This window comes from Ptiloglossa arizonensis, chromosome 13 (assembly GCF_051014685.1).
Source record: "Ptiloglossa arizonensis isolate GNS036 chromosome 13, iyPtiAriz1_principal, whole genome shotgun sequence".
NCBI lineage: Eukaryota > Metazoa > Arthropoda > Insecta > Hymenoptera > Colletidae > Ptiloglossa > Ptiloglossa arizonensis.
The window spans coordinates 5,286,516-5,303,426 of NC_135060.1; the positions used below are offsets into that span (position 1 = coordinate 5,286,516).

Consider the following 16,911-nt stretch of genomic DNA (forward strand, 5'->3'; position numbering starts at 1 on the left):
GGTCGAAAAGGGACGAGTGATCGTTCCATCTCGTGACCGTAAACGCCGATCGAGGAAAACGTCTCTCGTGTGTCCCGTGAATCCGGAAACGTAGTTCGTTTTGGTGTCCCTCAGGTGATAGTGAGAAGAGAAAAGAAGTCTTCCGACGAGAAGCGACGAGGTTGCACGGAGGTTCACCCCGGAGAACGTTTTTAACATGGAACGCGTCTAGTTTCGTTGCCGATCTGACATCGAACGTCGCGTGAACCCTCCCTGCGAGTGATCTCTTATGCACGCTGGTGGCAAAGTTTACCCCAGCGTTACGCGTGTTCAGCGACCTCGTACACCGAAGATCGTACTGCGCATCGGTAGTCGACAGTGACGTGCAACCGTGACGGGTGCACGGTAATCGGTTCGCTCACATGACGGACATCAGCAGCATCGGTATGGTCTCCTACTATAATCCCCTCGCTATGTACCGGCAGCAACAACAGCCGACCGGTCAGCAGCAACTCGCGCAGCAGGTTCAGCAACACGCCCAGGCGCAACAGGCGCAGCAACACGCGGCCACGACGGCGACCGACGGTGGCCAACAATACTGGTACGGGTGTCCGCACAGTTACTCGCACGGTGCCCACCATCATCAGCCACCTGGACCCCAACAGTACCTCGATCACGCGGACGTGTTGCCCGGCTGGGCGCACCCACACGCGCACCACTACTCTCATCTTCACTATCAACACCACCAAGTCTACCAGCAACAGCAGCAACAACAACAACAACAACAACAACAGTTGACCAGCGTGACCGATTGGAGCGGGGACGAGACAAATCCCGCGGTCGGTGCCGGTGAACCCAGCCCACCGATCACCGTCAGCGGTAGCGAGATCAGCAACCCTGGCACACCCTCCACTCCACCTGCCAACAACAACACCATCACCGCCAACAATAATAACAACAATACCACCGCCAATAACAATACAACGCCCATGAGACCGGCGCAGATCAGGAGCCCCTACGAGTGGATGAAGAAAACCTCGTACCAAAGTCAACCGAATCCAGGTTAGTGGAGTTAATACGTATTCGTGGGGCTCGTTAGTCGTATGTAAGTAATTGCTAGTGGGAATTTCTCTCGAGGAGCAATTGGGGCGGTCAAGGGATCAATGTCGCCAAGTATTTTCGCGAAGAGACGTTACGCTCGAGAGGGAGGATGTTTAACGACGGATCGAGTTCAATGGTTAACAGAGTTACCCTCTGGCGAACCAAAGATCCAGGTTCGAGAATCTTGGATACACGTGGAATCTGTTTCTTTTCTCGTTTGACAAAATTTTCGACTATTCTTCCAACCGGTAACTTTAACCCTTTGGACTTGAGAAGAGTCACACTTCAGTGTACTATTCTCCATCCGGGAAAACTTGGTGGTTGAGAAGTCAAATTGGAATTTAAATATCACGTTCTTGTAGAGCGTAAACGAGTGTAAAAGAAGTATATAAAAATGTTCCATTCCAGATCAATTTTACGACTTAAAGAATTTTCTCGAGGCGTTGGTTTCTGGTTGCAAAGAAGCCTCGAGTGCAAAGGGTTAAATTTGATAAACTCGAACCAATTGAGAAGGCACTCGTTCTTTAAATTTGTCTATCAAGCCTCGATATTCGGTTATTGAATACACGGTAACGTTCCTCCGGTACCATCTTGTCTTCGTTTCTCTATCCACTTCCGGTGACAAAGTACTAATTTGGAATTAAGTTCAGTCACCGTGCACGAAACTTGAGTAACTTGCCAGAAGTAGTTTAACGTTACAGGTGTTTCCAGGGGAGACGCTCGTGTTTGGCGACTGGTGCCCGGGACACGTTCATTTTTTATCTCGTACACTCGACTCTCTTATAACACGATGCAAAAATTGCGACACTCCTCTTACAACACGGTTTCCATATAATACGGATTAATAAAGTCTGGTGCTGCCAGGTTTCGATGCAATGATAAAACGAATTAACCGCGTTGCAAAAGGATCGGGAGTACTTTCATTTTGTCGCTTCAAAGACGCGTAAATGTATCCTGGAAAACTGATCACTGTCTCGTCCGAAAGAAACCTTACGTTATTCTTCTCCCATTTGATTGAAACTTCTTGACAGTTGTCGTTAGAAGTTAACGTGTCCAACGATACAAAATTATCAATCGTATAGTCTTTCTCATTGTCCTCAAATTTCAATCGTTTGAACGTTGCATCATACTTTGTGAGCAAATTCTTAACGAAAGTTCTCGTAACGAGTCTCCTCGAGCTTTACCTTGTACGTCATCGATAAAATTTTGACCCCCCCGCGACGGGTCGAAAAAGACCCGAGGAATGCACCACGTCGCGTCTCGATCCGCGAACGCTGAGTCATCGAAATTGAAAATTTTATTTATTCGGTGGCAACGTGAAAACAGAGGTCGATAATTGGTCGATCGATACGCGGGAAGTAATTGGTCAAAATGTTAATGCCATTTTGAACGAACGCGAACGTTCTGCGCGTCGACGCGTTAATTATCCGTAAACTTTGCGTCTATAAATTAAATCCAGCGACATTAACCGTAACAATCGTCGGGTACGGCTACGCGCGAAGGTACGCGATAAATGCGACGTTTAATTCGCGTTTCGCGCGTTTCGACGCGACTTGTCAGCCGGTCGAATAACTCACCGCCAGAAAATTTCTAATTGCCCGCATTAAATTGATCCACGACACGCGTGATCGATGGGACGAATTAAATGGTTTCCCGTTAATACCGATAAGGTTCTCGTCGTCTGTCGCGCGACGATTCGAGCGCAATTCTCACCCATTTGTTCGTAGAACGGACGCGTTCTCGTTCGCTAACAAAGAAAACGCGATGGAAATATTCCCGAGAAACTGTATCTGCAAAGTACGCCTCGAGTCGATTTCAGATTTCGCGAGTTCGTACGGGGAATCGTAGGATACTGGGACGTTGCTTTTGTATACCAACGTTACCGTATTTACGACACGTACAGCGTGTCTATCCTTCCGATGAAACCATCGCGAAAAGTACACATTATACAAGGTGTGCTGCAACGAACGGAAACTGAATCGATTCTACGCGCAAAAACCAACCGAATCGACGGTGCGACATTTTTTCCCTCGACGCTTCGTTTTCCGGGAAATAAATTTTTAAATATGCGCGGGCCATGCGCGCGACTTCGATCCAACTCTTGCCATCGCGGATCTTTCTGCGTGTTTTCGAATGTATCGATACGCGACGCGTACAGAATCAATTGTACGAAAACGGTGTATTTCTGGTTATAAATTACCAGTACACGGATAACACGATTCGTTTGTATCCAAGTTGGAGCCAATTCGTGTGAAAAGCGCGATGCGAATCAGTTTGAATTCGATTTTCTCGAGAACCGATCGTTGCAGCGAAAAATTTCATTCCAAGTTTTCGATTCATTTTTCACCGTAGAGTCAACTTCTTCTCGATTCGTAATCGTTTCACCTTGTATGTTTCGAACGATTCGAAACTTACTCTGAAACCATTTTATTAAATAGTTAATCGCGCGAACGTAACGACGCGTGATTGAAATTATTCGAGACGAAACGGCAAAGAAGAATCCAGCGACCTGGTCGATCTGAAATTATGTTCGAAGGTTTCTACATCGTGGCTCATAATATACTTTACGAATGAATCGACATTTCCTCATTGAAGACTGACGAGAAATCGCGACCTATTTGTTTACAATCGGTACTCGCCATCGTGTTCTACGATGTTACTATTCAATATTTCTGTTACACGTCGACCACTAAGGCCACGATAGAATATCTACGGTATTGACAAAGTGTACGACGATTCCTGTAAATCGTTACCAGTTTAAAATATTATCGGGCTTTGTCGCGAGTCTCTCTGGGTTATTTTAGATAAATTTTATCGAACGAAAAGTTTATTTACAACTGCCGTTTCTTCCAGTGTTCGAATCGATTCGTTTTTTCACGTTTAACGAAACAATAATCACGAAGCAATGCGCGAATCGATCCGATACGTTCGTGTTAAAAAGAAAGAATAATACGATACGCAGCAGTCGACAGTTCACGAATAAATTTTTCATTCGATGTAAAATTCACGGTGAATTAAACGGTAAATTCGATCCGTTCGTAGATAAAATATCATTTTCGGTCAAGGTGGAATAGCGTTTGCGGTCCGCGTAAAAATGTATCTCGACGACGATGAAAATTCTCGATTCGAGGCGCGGAGAATATTTAAACGTTGGTAGAAAATTTATTTCAACGAGAATTAATCCACGAGGATTAGTGACCGTGGCTTAATTCGATGAAAAGTATCGTAGACGAGGAAGATTTTTGAGAAACAATTGTGGAGGACTTGGCGTACTATATCGTGCTTGGCTATAAACGCGTCTCTGCGGTCTAGATACGGTGAACAATGTAAACACGGTAACAGACGAGCAAACATCTAATTGCTCTCAAATATTTGTGAGATAATCTCCGCCGTCCTCTCGGTGTCGTCTCGAATTTTCAACCGGTCCAACCGAACCGAGTTATACGCGCCGGTTCGCTCGAATTTCGAAGGAAGAAAAAGAAAAAAAAAACCTATCCAGTCATAAACGAAACAACAATTACGCTAATCTTCGTTTCACGAATCGACGATCGTAGATTCACGAATTTTAGGCGCTACGCCAGGTATATTACACACCTATACACGTTTCTCGACTTACGGGGATTTTGATTATTTGGGTAAACTTGTCCGCCGCATGCTAATTCCTCGTGTACAGTTTATCGTTTGAGCTTCGTATTACTATTCGTACATTACGAAAGATTTATGGCTTCGAAATTTAACGAAATTTTCAATTCACCAAGAAATTTCGACTATCCTATAAAACGAGAACAATTGAAAAAACGTATACTGGTAGAACGTAAAGATTATTATTTGGATTTACCAAATACTTCGACTTTTGAATAATCGAGACGAGGGTCCATTAAACTATCGAGATTTGCTATAATTTCAAGTTACTGTAAGATCGTATTCATTTCGTCGAATATGATACGAACATTCAATTCCAATTGATTATTATTTCACATCAATTTGCTTCGTGATCAGCGATTAATAAAATTGTAGAAATTCACGTTACGTATCGTACAAAGTCTCAAGTTTTTCATAAATTTCTATTAGGAAGGTTTGCAATGTCAGAATCCTTTCTACGAAGATATTATTTATTACAACGTTTCTCTTACTCGGAGATACGCGATACAAATCGAAACGAGGTGATACATATTCCTTTTGAAAAAAATCATCCAAAGATTTCGAGTAAAATCGTCTCGATTCAATGAAAATTGAAAAATAAATTCCATTTTGTGAATCAAAAAGATAAACGTGAGGTACATTGTACGATCGGATTAGAAGATTCGTGAATAATGTCTAATTAAGCAGCCGTATGTTTTCTACTGTTGCAGCGTGCAACATAACTGCAAACTGCAACGCAAGTGCAGGTTCAACGATTCACGAGCTCTGCACCCTTGACGCCCTTGGTACGATAACAATTATTATCGCTCGATTACTGTGATTCCTGCGTTATATTAATATTCGTGATACGTGTATGTATTATCTTGGATTGCTCGATGGTTTGCATGTGTCGATTGTTCATCTATTATCGCTGAAGCATGCAAATATTGTATCGATATCCGAGTATCGGTTACCTGTCGCACGCGTTACATTGTTGGGCATGCATGCTCGTTTCCATAGAATTTCAATTGATAAAAGGAATACCGGTGATATTGTTTTTTGCATGACTAAACGCCGATTCGACGATACGATAAGAATTAACTCCGCTGTTCCGTTCGACTCGATTATTTCCAATTGTCCGTAAATACAAAATTTATCCTCCTTCGACTACTCTTTCTACGAATTTTTACTCTTTTGGAATCTACCTCCTCTCTTCTCAAAAATATTTTTTATATCTCTGAGAAGAAAAGTCGTAACGGAACAACGAGGATACACGAAAAGAATCGCCTATTATTAAGTTAGTTATTTCGCTGCTTAAGTTTGCAAAGTTTGGCTTCAATTTACAAAGAACATCTTCTTGGATTTGTTTGCAAAAAACTGCCTCCGATATCGATATTACATCTTATTGAATTAGTTTTGCTTCGTTTTGCCTTGTTTCGCTTCAATTCGCAAAGCACACCTCCATGGATTTTTCCAAAGATAGTCTCCAACATCGATACGACTTCTTATTAAATTAGTTTCGCTTCGTTTTGCGATGTCTCGTTCCAATTTACAACGAACACATTTCCGTGGACTTTCTTCCATCGATAGCTTCGTACACCGCAGCTTGTAATCCCAAACCCTGAGAGGTTCGACTCGCCTCTAAATACGCACGAAACAGGATCTCGTTTCCAGCTAATTACAAGCAACGATTCGCGATAACATGGCACGGAATCGTTGCTCTCGAGGCATCGGCACGGCAAGTATTTAAACTTCTCTCACCCTTTTCCGTTCCTGCTGCTCAGTTACACCCCGTATTTCTCTTTCTTATACCGTTTCACGACCGTGCGACCCTCCAATACCTTCTAGCGGCTATTATCTGCATTTTATGGTTATATTGCAGGCAGCCGCTGCCTCGTATAACGACGACCTCGCATGATTCAGACTACGTATTACAATTTCGTGCCGAGAACCCGCGTTATTCGCGTATCCACGTCGGTGTACGTGCGTGTGACTTTTTTTTCTTTTTTCTCGTCATTATTTGTTGGTGTTCCCTCGAACGACCGCGTTTACTCGACTCCTCGAGTAATGGCGGCACGCGATTTCTCCAGATTTTATTGCCCGCGCCATTTTGGTCGCTTTCGCTCCGCGGGAAGAAGGTGAATCGCGATCGAAGCGGAAGAAATAGAAAACAAAAAAGAAAGAAAGAGAAAAGAACAACGATCCCTACGACGTTCTATCGGACTTTAAAACACCTCCGATAAAGATATAAAAAGTTTCGGTTCTCTTCGGAGTGAATTAACTCTTCGAAAATTATTTATCATTTGCCCCGTACTATTTCGCCGTTCGGTTCGGAATCTACCACATTTCGATCCTGAAATTAAAAATATTCCCTCCTCCGTCTGATCGAGTTCTCGAAAACTTGATTCATAGTTTCTTTTCTCCAAACAGTCCATCGTTCGCGAATCGGTCACGGATACCACCCCTGCAACTCTCGTAAAAATTTCCCAACACGTACCATTCCGATATAATTATTACAGTTTCTTTAGCAATGATTATTATCAGCTTACAATCTCTTTCGATTTTGGATAAATCCCGAGGAAATTCTCCGTCTTACGTTTCGAATCGATACTTCCCGCGTTAAATCGGTTATTACGCTCGTTTCCGTGTTCTTGTAATATCGTCCAACGGAGGCGGTTCTTCCACGCTAAATAAAACCGTGAACGACGGGAAAATGGATATATCGGCGTCACAATTATGTCGTAAAATTATCCGAACGGTTTGTTTTGCCAACAATAAAGGTTAATTAAACTTGGTCGTCCACGGGGGGTGGCCGAGTTTCTTCGTGGAAACGTTCGTGTGCCTGGGATCTCTCGAGGAAAAACGCCTCCGGTTTCCAATGTCCCTCACGAGTGGTTCAGGTCCTGTTGCACACCGGGTACCTCTCCAATACCACGGACCCTTTACATTATTTCGATTGGTTTTGCCCGCAACTGGAGGACCGACAATTAAATGGCTGTCGCAAGGCAATATAATAATAAGGCGAGGGGCGGATCGGGGACTTTTCGGGACATACCTAACCCGAGTCTAGGTATGCATTCTCGTGCATTGTCTCGTTCGGTCGGTAACCGTACCTTCTAAGCTGTCCAATAAAAGCCAATTCCGACCTGTTTCCCTCCTCCCTTCGTCTGTGTTCTTTAGCCCGCGATCGCGGGGACCATCCATCGCCGGGACCATAAAACGCGCGTGCACGCGCGCAAAGGAGATACTCGAGATCGCGAATCAGTTTGAACTCTCTCCAGATTAGTCGCGATGTAACTTCTGCCAACGGTTAATCCTCGCTCCGATATATTCGAATCTCGTTAGCGTTCCGAAGATAAATATACCGTTAACGTACATCGTTTGCGGAATTGCAACGCGTCACGATAACGGACGAGTTTTCTACGATTCATCGAGAGTCGTTTGCACAAATCTCTGTCGCGCACGTGTACCAGCACGCATTTACAAAGAGCTCGAAGGTGTTCGATATCGGCGACGGTGTAACGAACAAAAGAGTCTTCCGTATCCGAACCAATAGGAAGAGGCGAACGCGCGGGGTTCGGATAACGCGATTTTCTGATAACGGAACGACCGGTTTTCCGATATTGAAACTTTCCTTTCGAACGTGAACGAAGGAAATTGATCCGTTTGAGTATTCAAGAATTTTTGCGGAAATAATCGCAAGTTACAGATGTTCGAGTGTAGCGTTCGGATAACGTGATTTTCCGACAGTGGAACGACCGTAGATATTAACTAGTATTCTCGCCACGAAGGATGCATTTTTTTCATCGTTATTTTCTTTCGATAAAATCAAAGGGATTGTAATCGCTTCGTCGCCTACCGACTCCAAAATTGTGCCGTTGATTTTCTCGTAATTTTTTCCTGTCATTGTAATCTTTCAATATATAAGAATTCTGACAAAATGCTATTGTATCTTCCCCGTACACGAGACGAACGTAATCTCTTCTGCCCACTAACGGAGAACTTGAAATAACCGTGATGGTGCAGGAATGATAAAATCTTTTCGTACCCCGTCAATTCTAGTATTCTTTCCACACGGAATTCATTTTTCTCGCGGAAAGAATACCAATGCATAGTTAGCTACCATCGAATATTCCTCTCGAATGACTCCAGAGAAATCTTCCGGTAACCGATAAATCGAAATTCGAATCCAAGTCCAACGTTCCTATCCATCGTTCGATTCCTCTTTCCGAGTCTCGAACGCGAGATTTAAAATTTACGCGCGGTCGAAGCGGACTACGCGCCTCAAGTTGGGAAGAACACAAGGTAGCGGTCGTTCAAGAATACCAAACGCGTTAGAGAACCTGTCGATGGCTGAAATAACTCAATTATCGAACGGTATTCGGTTACGCGAAAGATTCTGGTTCGAAATGATCGATTTCCAAATTAAATCCTCGACCGGATCGACTCCAATGCGTAAAGTACAAACTCTGAACGCGTCGCATGTTACGTATCGGTGTGCAATTGTTTTTGTCGCGAAAGAAAGATTTCTTAACTTCGCACAACTTTGAATTAAACGCGTCGTTCATTTAACGTCCTTTTGCACTGCAGTAACTACTGCCTTTTTCTTTATACAGAGTTTATTTTCTTCGCAAATGGAACACCACTGGACAACTGGTATGAATTATAATCTCGGTCCCCTAAAGCTTCTCCTCAATATAAAAATTACCCTGGAACAACCACGACAATATCTAAACCAATAAAAATTCCTTTACAACGTTCCTTTCACGGTAAATCCGTTTTCCGAAGAATGTCGATGCACGACCAGTTCTCGATAAATGTTACCCTTGGACCGTGTCCGCGAATCTGTTATTCTTCCAACGGTATCGTTCCTCTTGCCGCGTCCCGTGCGTTTCGTCCGCGTCCCGGTTAAAAACGAGATCTCTCTTCTCGCGAGAGAACGAACGTACGTATCCACGTAGGACACTTGATATGCAATATACAAATGTTGCACGTTACAATAGAGGTAATTGTGATGCCGCTGACGAATGGTACCCGCGCGGTTCCAGAAGCGTCGGTTAGAGCGGGGCGAAATCCATGGGGTTGTCGGTTTAGGGGGGTGGCGGAGGCGTCGAGGGCGTCGCACACTCGCAGGAAAAACGGGGCACGCGCTTTCACCATTTCGCCGGGCGAAATGGAAGAGCAAACGCTGTAATGGGGTGGCAACGAGCCCCAGGAGTCCTGTTTCTTTGCTCCCTCGGTTTCCTCGGTTTCTTGTCTCTCTTCCCGCCGGCTCGTACGCAAAATATTCGTCGTCGCTCGCTACCGCGTACATCTACACGTATCTCTAGGTACACGTACCCGCGAGAAATACAGCCGAGCGGAACGTCGGAATTGTGTCGCGAAACGACGAACGATCCGTTTGATTAAAGACGAAATACGGTACCAATTTGGCGTGAACCAATGGAGGGAATATCACGATCGAAGGGGAATCGACCGATCTTTCCTACGGATTCTTCCACGACGGAGAATCCCCGATCCAGACACGCGAACCTGAAACATTTCGAAAGAAGTTACACTCGTAATCTTTGTACAAATATTTCGCGGCACATTCGGCTGCGCCACTTCCGAATTTTTCCACTTGCTGATCGTTCGCGCCCGTGGGTTGTCTTCTCGAGTTTCTTTTTTTTTTTTCGTGTGTTTCAAGAAAGATGGTAACTTTTATCGTGGACTACCGACCTACTAAGAACGTAACAAACATCGGAGAGGTGACGTTTCAGCGTTAGAATCGCTGCAGCGCTCTCGGGGCGATAAGTCGGATGAAAAGCTAATCGAATGAAACCGAGTGTTTACGATCGAGTTTGCTTTTGGTTTTTTCGAAGAATTACGAGCAACATCGAACGTCGCGCATGTAGCATTTTAAGGAAACTTGTTCGTCCATCGTTGATCGTAAAATGTAATATGTAAGTAGGATACTTTTGCAACGATCGTTGGGATAATTTATCGGTATCTTTTCACGTTCGAATCTAAAGCACGAAGATCGTTGTAAATTTATTGGAAATTTTATAAAATCGAGTAACATCGCGCGAACGGAGGAAATCGACGAAGAAGATTCTGTAAAATGTTTAGTTTATTTTTGTAAGCGATTGCGGTTTCGAATTTCCAAAGTGAATAACGTAGATATACGGTTTCCATTTTGAGATTCTTTTTACGTAACAATACACGAAGAAAAATATGTCTTATCGCGCCTAACGAGCACTTGTAACAGATCGAAGCGCAACGTTTCGTTTAATTTGTAAATCACCGATACGAATAAAGCCATTGTTACAGAAAATATTTTTAATCCCGATATGGCCGCGAAATTACCAAACGTTTGATGTTTTCGTAACTCGTTCTAAGAATGGTAGAGGCGTAAATAAACGCAAGATATATTTTCGCGGTCGGTGCGAAACGATCTTTCCGGTAATGTACCAACACCATAGACGGTTCAGAAATAGAAGGAAACCATTGCACGAAAGGGATAAGAATTTGACTCGCGCGTTAAATAAATAATATTTTTAATCGTAGAAGAATAAATACGATTTCGATAACGAAAGTAGCGAAATATCGATTTCGTCGCGAGTCGGTTTTAAACGGTAAACGAAACGGACAATGGAAACGAGAACAAACGCAAAAAATATATTTACAGAGGTGTTCAACGATGCATCGATGCGTGCAAGTACCTACTCAATTTCATCGGATCGTTTAGAAATAACGAAGAGCAAAGTGACCAAAACCGGTGCAATATTTTCTGGAACGGCCTAATATGTTGACTGACCTGGAGTAACAATTACGTTATTCAGAGTATTATGGTAGATCGAGTGTTGACAAGGTGCCGAGCCGGGATAATCGTAGGTGCGAGTTCCGGTATCGGAGAGATGAAAAAGGCCGACGGTAATCCTTGCCGACTCGCATAGCTGCGCGGTTCGTTGATCGTGAAACCGACCGTTCTCCCCCTTCAAACAACGCCCTCCTCGGGGATTCCGATAGACTCTTTTTTTCTCGGATCGAAAAGTTGGAGCGGTACGGCTAAAAGTCGACGTAGACGCGAGTTACATCGACGAGACACGTCGAATTACACACGAAGAACCACGTGAATGTCGATCACGATGTCGAAGAAACGCGACGACTATTTTTTTTTTATTTATTTAAAAGTTGAACCCTTTTGTAAAGAAAAATAGAGAAGTATTATACGGAAAAATCGTAGGAGGCTAATAATCGCGTAACACGGTCGAATATTTATTTATTTACGAAAGAATTTAGAAATCTAGAAAATCTATCAACATTAGTGTATATATTCCATTAAGAATATTGAACCGACCATCGGTATTAAACGGTGTCTCGGTAAGGTCGAAGATGTATTTAAAGAGAACTTGGATAAAATACCAGGATAGGTGAGGAAACCTGGAATTTTAAAGCAAAAAGTGTGTCGAAAAGTATTCAACGACGCTCGAGAGATATTAGATTAAGGCTAGATAATAGAGACGAATAGTCACGACCATAACTCGACGTAATACAATTACCAACTCAGCGGATGCCAAATGCAGAAATCGACGTTGAAAGCTTTCGAGTTCGACCGAACAGTATTTTTCCAAATCGAAACAAAATTCGAACGGTATTTATTTACGTTGTTGCAATGCTCGGTGGGTCTGTCTCTGAATCCGAGAAAACGCTCGAAATATTCTCATCTTCGAAACGAGCGAAAATGGCGAAAATGGTGTAGAAAGTAACGGGCGATTTCCCAACGAATCGTTTCGTCGAATTTCACGCGAAACGAAACACCGCGTCGCGAAATTATCGTCGCCGGCTTAAAGTTTCTATGTGCGTAAGAAAGATCTGTCGCAATTAAAGTAACGCCGCTGTAGGGTTTGGAATTTTTTGATTCGATGACAATCTCGAAAGATAAAATGCTTGTCGATAAGATTTAATGATGTTTTATGTTTGTTTACGTGCATCGGGTTTGAACGGCGATTATATGCCCAACACGGCAAATATTTGCGGACGGGAACAATGCGCGGGACGTCGAAAAACGAATCTACGCGATCGCGCGGTGACTTTTTTCACATTTTTCTCTATTTTCCACGATCGTAGACTTCTCTCGTCGCGAGATCGCTCTGTATCGCGAATAAGAATTATTCTCCTACGTGATTCGCCAACCGAGGGTCTACTTTGACCCTTGGTTATCAATTTTCACGTTCGATCGTCGATGAAACTATCGTTAATTCCGTTCCCTTTCGGTGAATAAAATCACCTAGCGTCGCGAGGTGTAACGCACGATTTTCGTATCCAAGTGCAACGAATGACGCCGATGCTTTACATAAAACGCACCTTATATTCGCAACAACGGGCGTTTTGATTCCCGGTGGCACTATCGTCGCCGCGAAAAAGCCAGAAGAAGTGGCTCGGTGATAAGGATCGGCTGCAATCCGAGCCGTAGCGAAAAACTCGAAATTCGACGGAGCCGTAATATATTGTTCTAATATTTGGACAGACGACGACGACGACGACGACGATACGTATATTTTCAAATCCCTCGGGCACACACGTGCGTGTACCGGTGTGGTGTAACGCGTAAGTATATTCGTACACACTCGGGGCCTCAATTTACGCGTACGCTCTAATACCGTTCGGTCGTTTTATGGTAACGGGACAGGTGGGGGAGGACGAGGTCTCGGATTCCTCTCCCTCCGCTCGCGATGCTCGGTTCCTTCCTCCTCTTCGTCTTCTTCTTCTTCTTTTTGTTATTTTTTTTTTTTTTTCTTTTAAATTGATTTTCTCTTTTGCGCGACGCGTTGGATGGTAATCTGGGAGATTTCGTGCCAGCCATGCTGGATCCGGCTATATATACCATCGAAAAGTCTAAGGTCGAAGCTTATTCGTGATGTCTCGAAGGCCTCGAGCACTCTTATCGAGGAGTGGTGGATTAACGTGCACGCCTTTGATCTCGCCGGCCGGCCTTATCTAATCGTTTTCCTTTCTCCCGTTCCGTCCCCCCGTTCCCCACATCGTCTCCACGTTTCGTTCCGTCCCGTTCCCTCTCATTTTGTATTTGGTACGCGCGCGCGATCGTTCCGAATGCCACGTTGAATTCACACCATCGCTCCGTATCCGATACGCGCTCGTCGGCTCCTTTTTGCCATTTTCTCGTACCTCCTTTGTCCAACGGATTCACGGCTCGACGACGCGTAAATAAATTTCTTCTGTTTACGTCATCGAGCCGCTGCGCACGATTTTCGCGATCGCGTGCTATACGAATCCCCCGAGGTGGTTCGTTTCGTTCGTTGGAATTTTTAATTTACGCGGGGAAACGGTGCCGCTCACTGACCGGCTCGATCGTTGTGTTACAGCGTTTCCTTATCTGTTACAGAACTCCCGGTAAAAGTGTGAACGCACGAATGATCACGATAAAAGTAAAACCGACGACAGTTCGTATTAATCGTAGCTTAGCGGAATCGCCGATCGGGGGCCTAGGAGCATCGCAGTTTCGTTTCGTCGTTCGACGACTTTTTCGACACTCTTATCTTTCGTGTTTCTTTTCCTTTTTTTCTTCTTTTTTTTTTTTTTGAAAATACTCGATTTCATCGATTTCTCCACCGATTCTCGAGCGAGCGTTGCGCGCAATGTTTTTAAATCTCGCACGGTTACTTTATTAATACCCTCGCGAGATGTGGCTACGAGCGCGATCGTCAAAAGCGTTATCTCTTTAACGCGTTATTGACAAGAGAATTAAAGAAGTAGATATTAAACGTGTAATAATGTCGAGCGTTATCTTTGTCTTCTCTTTTTTTCAGGAAAGACTCGAACAAAAGACAAATACAGAGTGGTCTACACGGATCATCAGAGGTTGGAGCTCGAAAAAGAGTTCCATTACAGCCGTTACATCACGATTCGTCGTAAAGCCGAACTCGCCGCCACTCTCGCGCTCTCTGAACGGCAGGTGAGTGTTCGCAAAAAGGAAAAAGAAAAAAAAAGAAAGAAAATAACGCGACATTTGTATTTTCGACTCACCGTCGAACGTTTGAACCTAAATCGAACGTGTAACGGCTTCTGTTGAATCGTTGGGTCGATTTTTACACCGATCGATCCTTCGACGTCGAAGAACAGGACATACGTAACGATGTACCGTGACACCGTGGGGTGTGTAAAAACGCACACGCCGTACAATGTACTAACTAACAACGATAACATTGAAAATGATCGAGTTCTTCCGGTTCCCAACCGATAGAGACCTAGTGCGTCCCTCCGTTACAATTTACGCTAGTTTACAACCAATCGTTACTCAAAATGTACAAAGAGAACCTATCGCTCGTAATTATTTAAATGCAAAGATAAAAACAACCGGCAATAATTTTCGGAAACACGACGTAAACGAACACCGTTGATTAATATCTTCGCGTAACTTACATACCGATCACCGAAACACCGTAGTATAATTTTAAACCGAAAATAAGATTAGAACGCGCGAAAATATGATAAACACGATAATAGACTGAAACGTACATACGTATTTTGTAAGAAACGATCGTCGATAATTACTGGAATATGAAAAGGGGTCATTTGACCCGATTTGAATTTCTTTTTAAAGTTATTCGATTCTTAACGACGCTTTCGCGCGCAATCTTCGGTGGAAATTATTGAAAATAGAACTCTAATTACATTCGTAAATTATCGAGTTGTTCGGAGAGTCGTTTCGTTTATTTTAATGAAAATGAAACACGATTCGTTGGAGCGTACAAACATTTTATTAAATCGTACAATCTCCATTTTGGAAAACGTAATGACTTTCCGAACAACCCAATAATTCGTCTTTTCCCCTTCTACTTTCGAAGATACGCTTCGAGTCAGATATAAATAGGAAATAAGTTCACCGTTGGTTGTTTTAGCGTTGAAAAGAAATGTCTGAAACAACAACTCGATCCCGTATAAACGTATAACGTAGGCGAAATGTTTCGTTGCGCGTGTTACAGGTGAAGATCTGGTTCCAAAACCGACGAGCGAAAGAACGAAAACAGGTGAAAAAACGGGAGGAGCTCGAGCAGAAGGATCCGAAACCGCTTGAGAACGTTCCAACCCGCGCGATGGCCAATCTGACCTTGGAGGAGATCGGTATGCTGGGCGGTTTGATGCACAACGGTGGTTCGCCGCCCTTAGGTCTCGGTCATCCCGCTCATCCCTTGACTTTGGGGCACACGCCCGGCTCGCTGCATCTTCACGCCCATCAGCACGCTCATCCGCACACGGTATTAGGGTTGTGACCTGAGGAACCGCTCGCAGAGACGTGGTCCAGTCACGGCTGACCTCGCAACGCTTCATTCTCTCTCTCTCTCTCTATCTCTCTTGAATCCGCGATCGCGAGATGATCGGTGACACCGATGTTCGTTCGATCGTTCGATCGCGCGCGCGCGCGATCTTTAATTCTTACCATCGTTCGCGGTAACGATCGAGCAACGATACCGGAACCGACCCACCTAGCTAGCGATATTCTCAACACGCGACGATTTCTCGTCGATTTCTCAGAAAATATTGAGATTCGACAAGTTCTCGTCGGTTCGCTACAAAATATCGGAATCCGACGATTTCTCGTCGATTTGAAACAAAATATCGAAATCTGACGATTTCTCGTCGGTTTGTGAGAAAATATTGAAATCCGACGATTTCTCGTCGATCTGTCAGAAAATATTGAAATGTGACGATTTCTCGTCGGTCCGTTACAGAATATCGAAATCCAACGATTTCTCGTCGACCTGTCACAAAATATTGAAATCCGACGATTTCTCGTCGGTCCCTGCTACTCTCAGAATCCCACGATTTCTCGTCAACCGCGATACTCTCGATACTTTCGTTGATCCTCGATATCCTCGAGTTTCAACGATTTTTTATCAATTCGTGAAAGAATATCGGGTTTGACGAGTTTTCGCCGGTCAGAGAAAGAATAGCGGGATCGAATGATTTCTCGTCGATCAGTGACAGAATAAATATCGAAATCCTACGATTTCTCGTCGGTTAGGAATATTTTTCGAATTCGACGATTTTTTATCGGTCTTCGATATTTTCGAGATTCGACGTTTTTTCACCGGTTCGAGAAAAGATATTTATTTATTCATTTATTTATTCTTTGTACTCCAAAGGGTTTAACTCGTAAATAAATAAATAAATAAATAAATATTTTCATCGATGATTTTTCATCGATTC

General features: G+C 43.7%; 1 protein-coding gene across 1 annotated transcript; it reads left to right on the forward strand.

Annotated features, from left to right (window-relative positions):
• The first annotated feature begins 401 nt into the window (after positions 1–401).
• Cad (homeotic protein caudal) lies at positions 402–15,974 on the forward strand. The gene is made up of 3 exons (XM_076325448.1): positions 402–1,041; positions 14,511–14,656; positions 15,687–15,974. Exons 1-3 carry the CDS (start codon positions 402–404, stop codon positions 15,972–15,974), a joined length of 1,074 nt encoding a protein of 357 aa, XP_076181563.1.
• The last annotated feature ends 937 nt before the right edge of the window (positions 15,975–16,911 follow it).

Coding starts and splice junctions, on each gene's coding strand:
- Cad (XM_076325448.1), top strand. CDS start 402: ATGACGGACATCAGCAGCATCGGTATGGTCTCCTACTATAATCCCCTC. Junction 1,042..14,510: donor CCAAAGTCAACCGAATCCAG/GTTAGTGGAGTT, acceptor TCTTTTTTTCAG/GAAAGACTCGAACAAAAGAC. Junction 14,657..15,686: donor TCGCGCTCTCTGAACGGCAG/GTGAGTGTTCGC, acceptor CGCGTGTTACAG/GTGAAGATCTGGTTCCAAAA.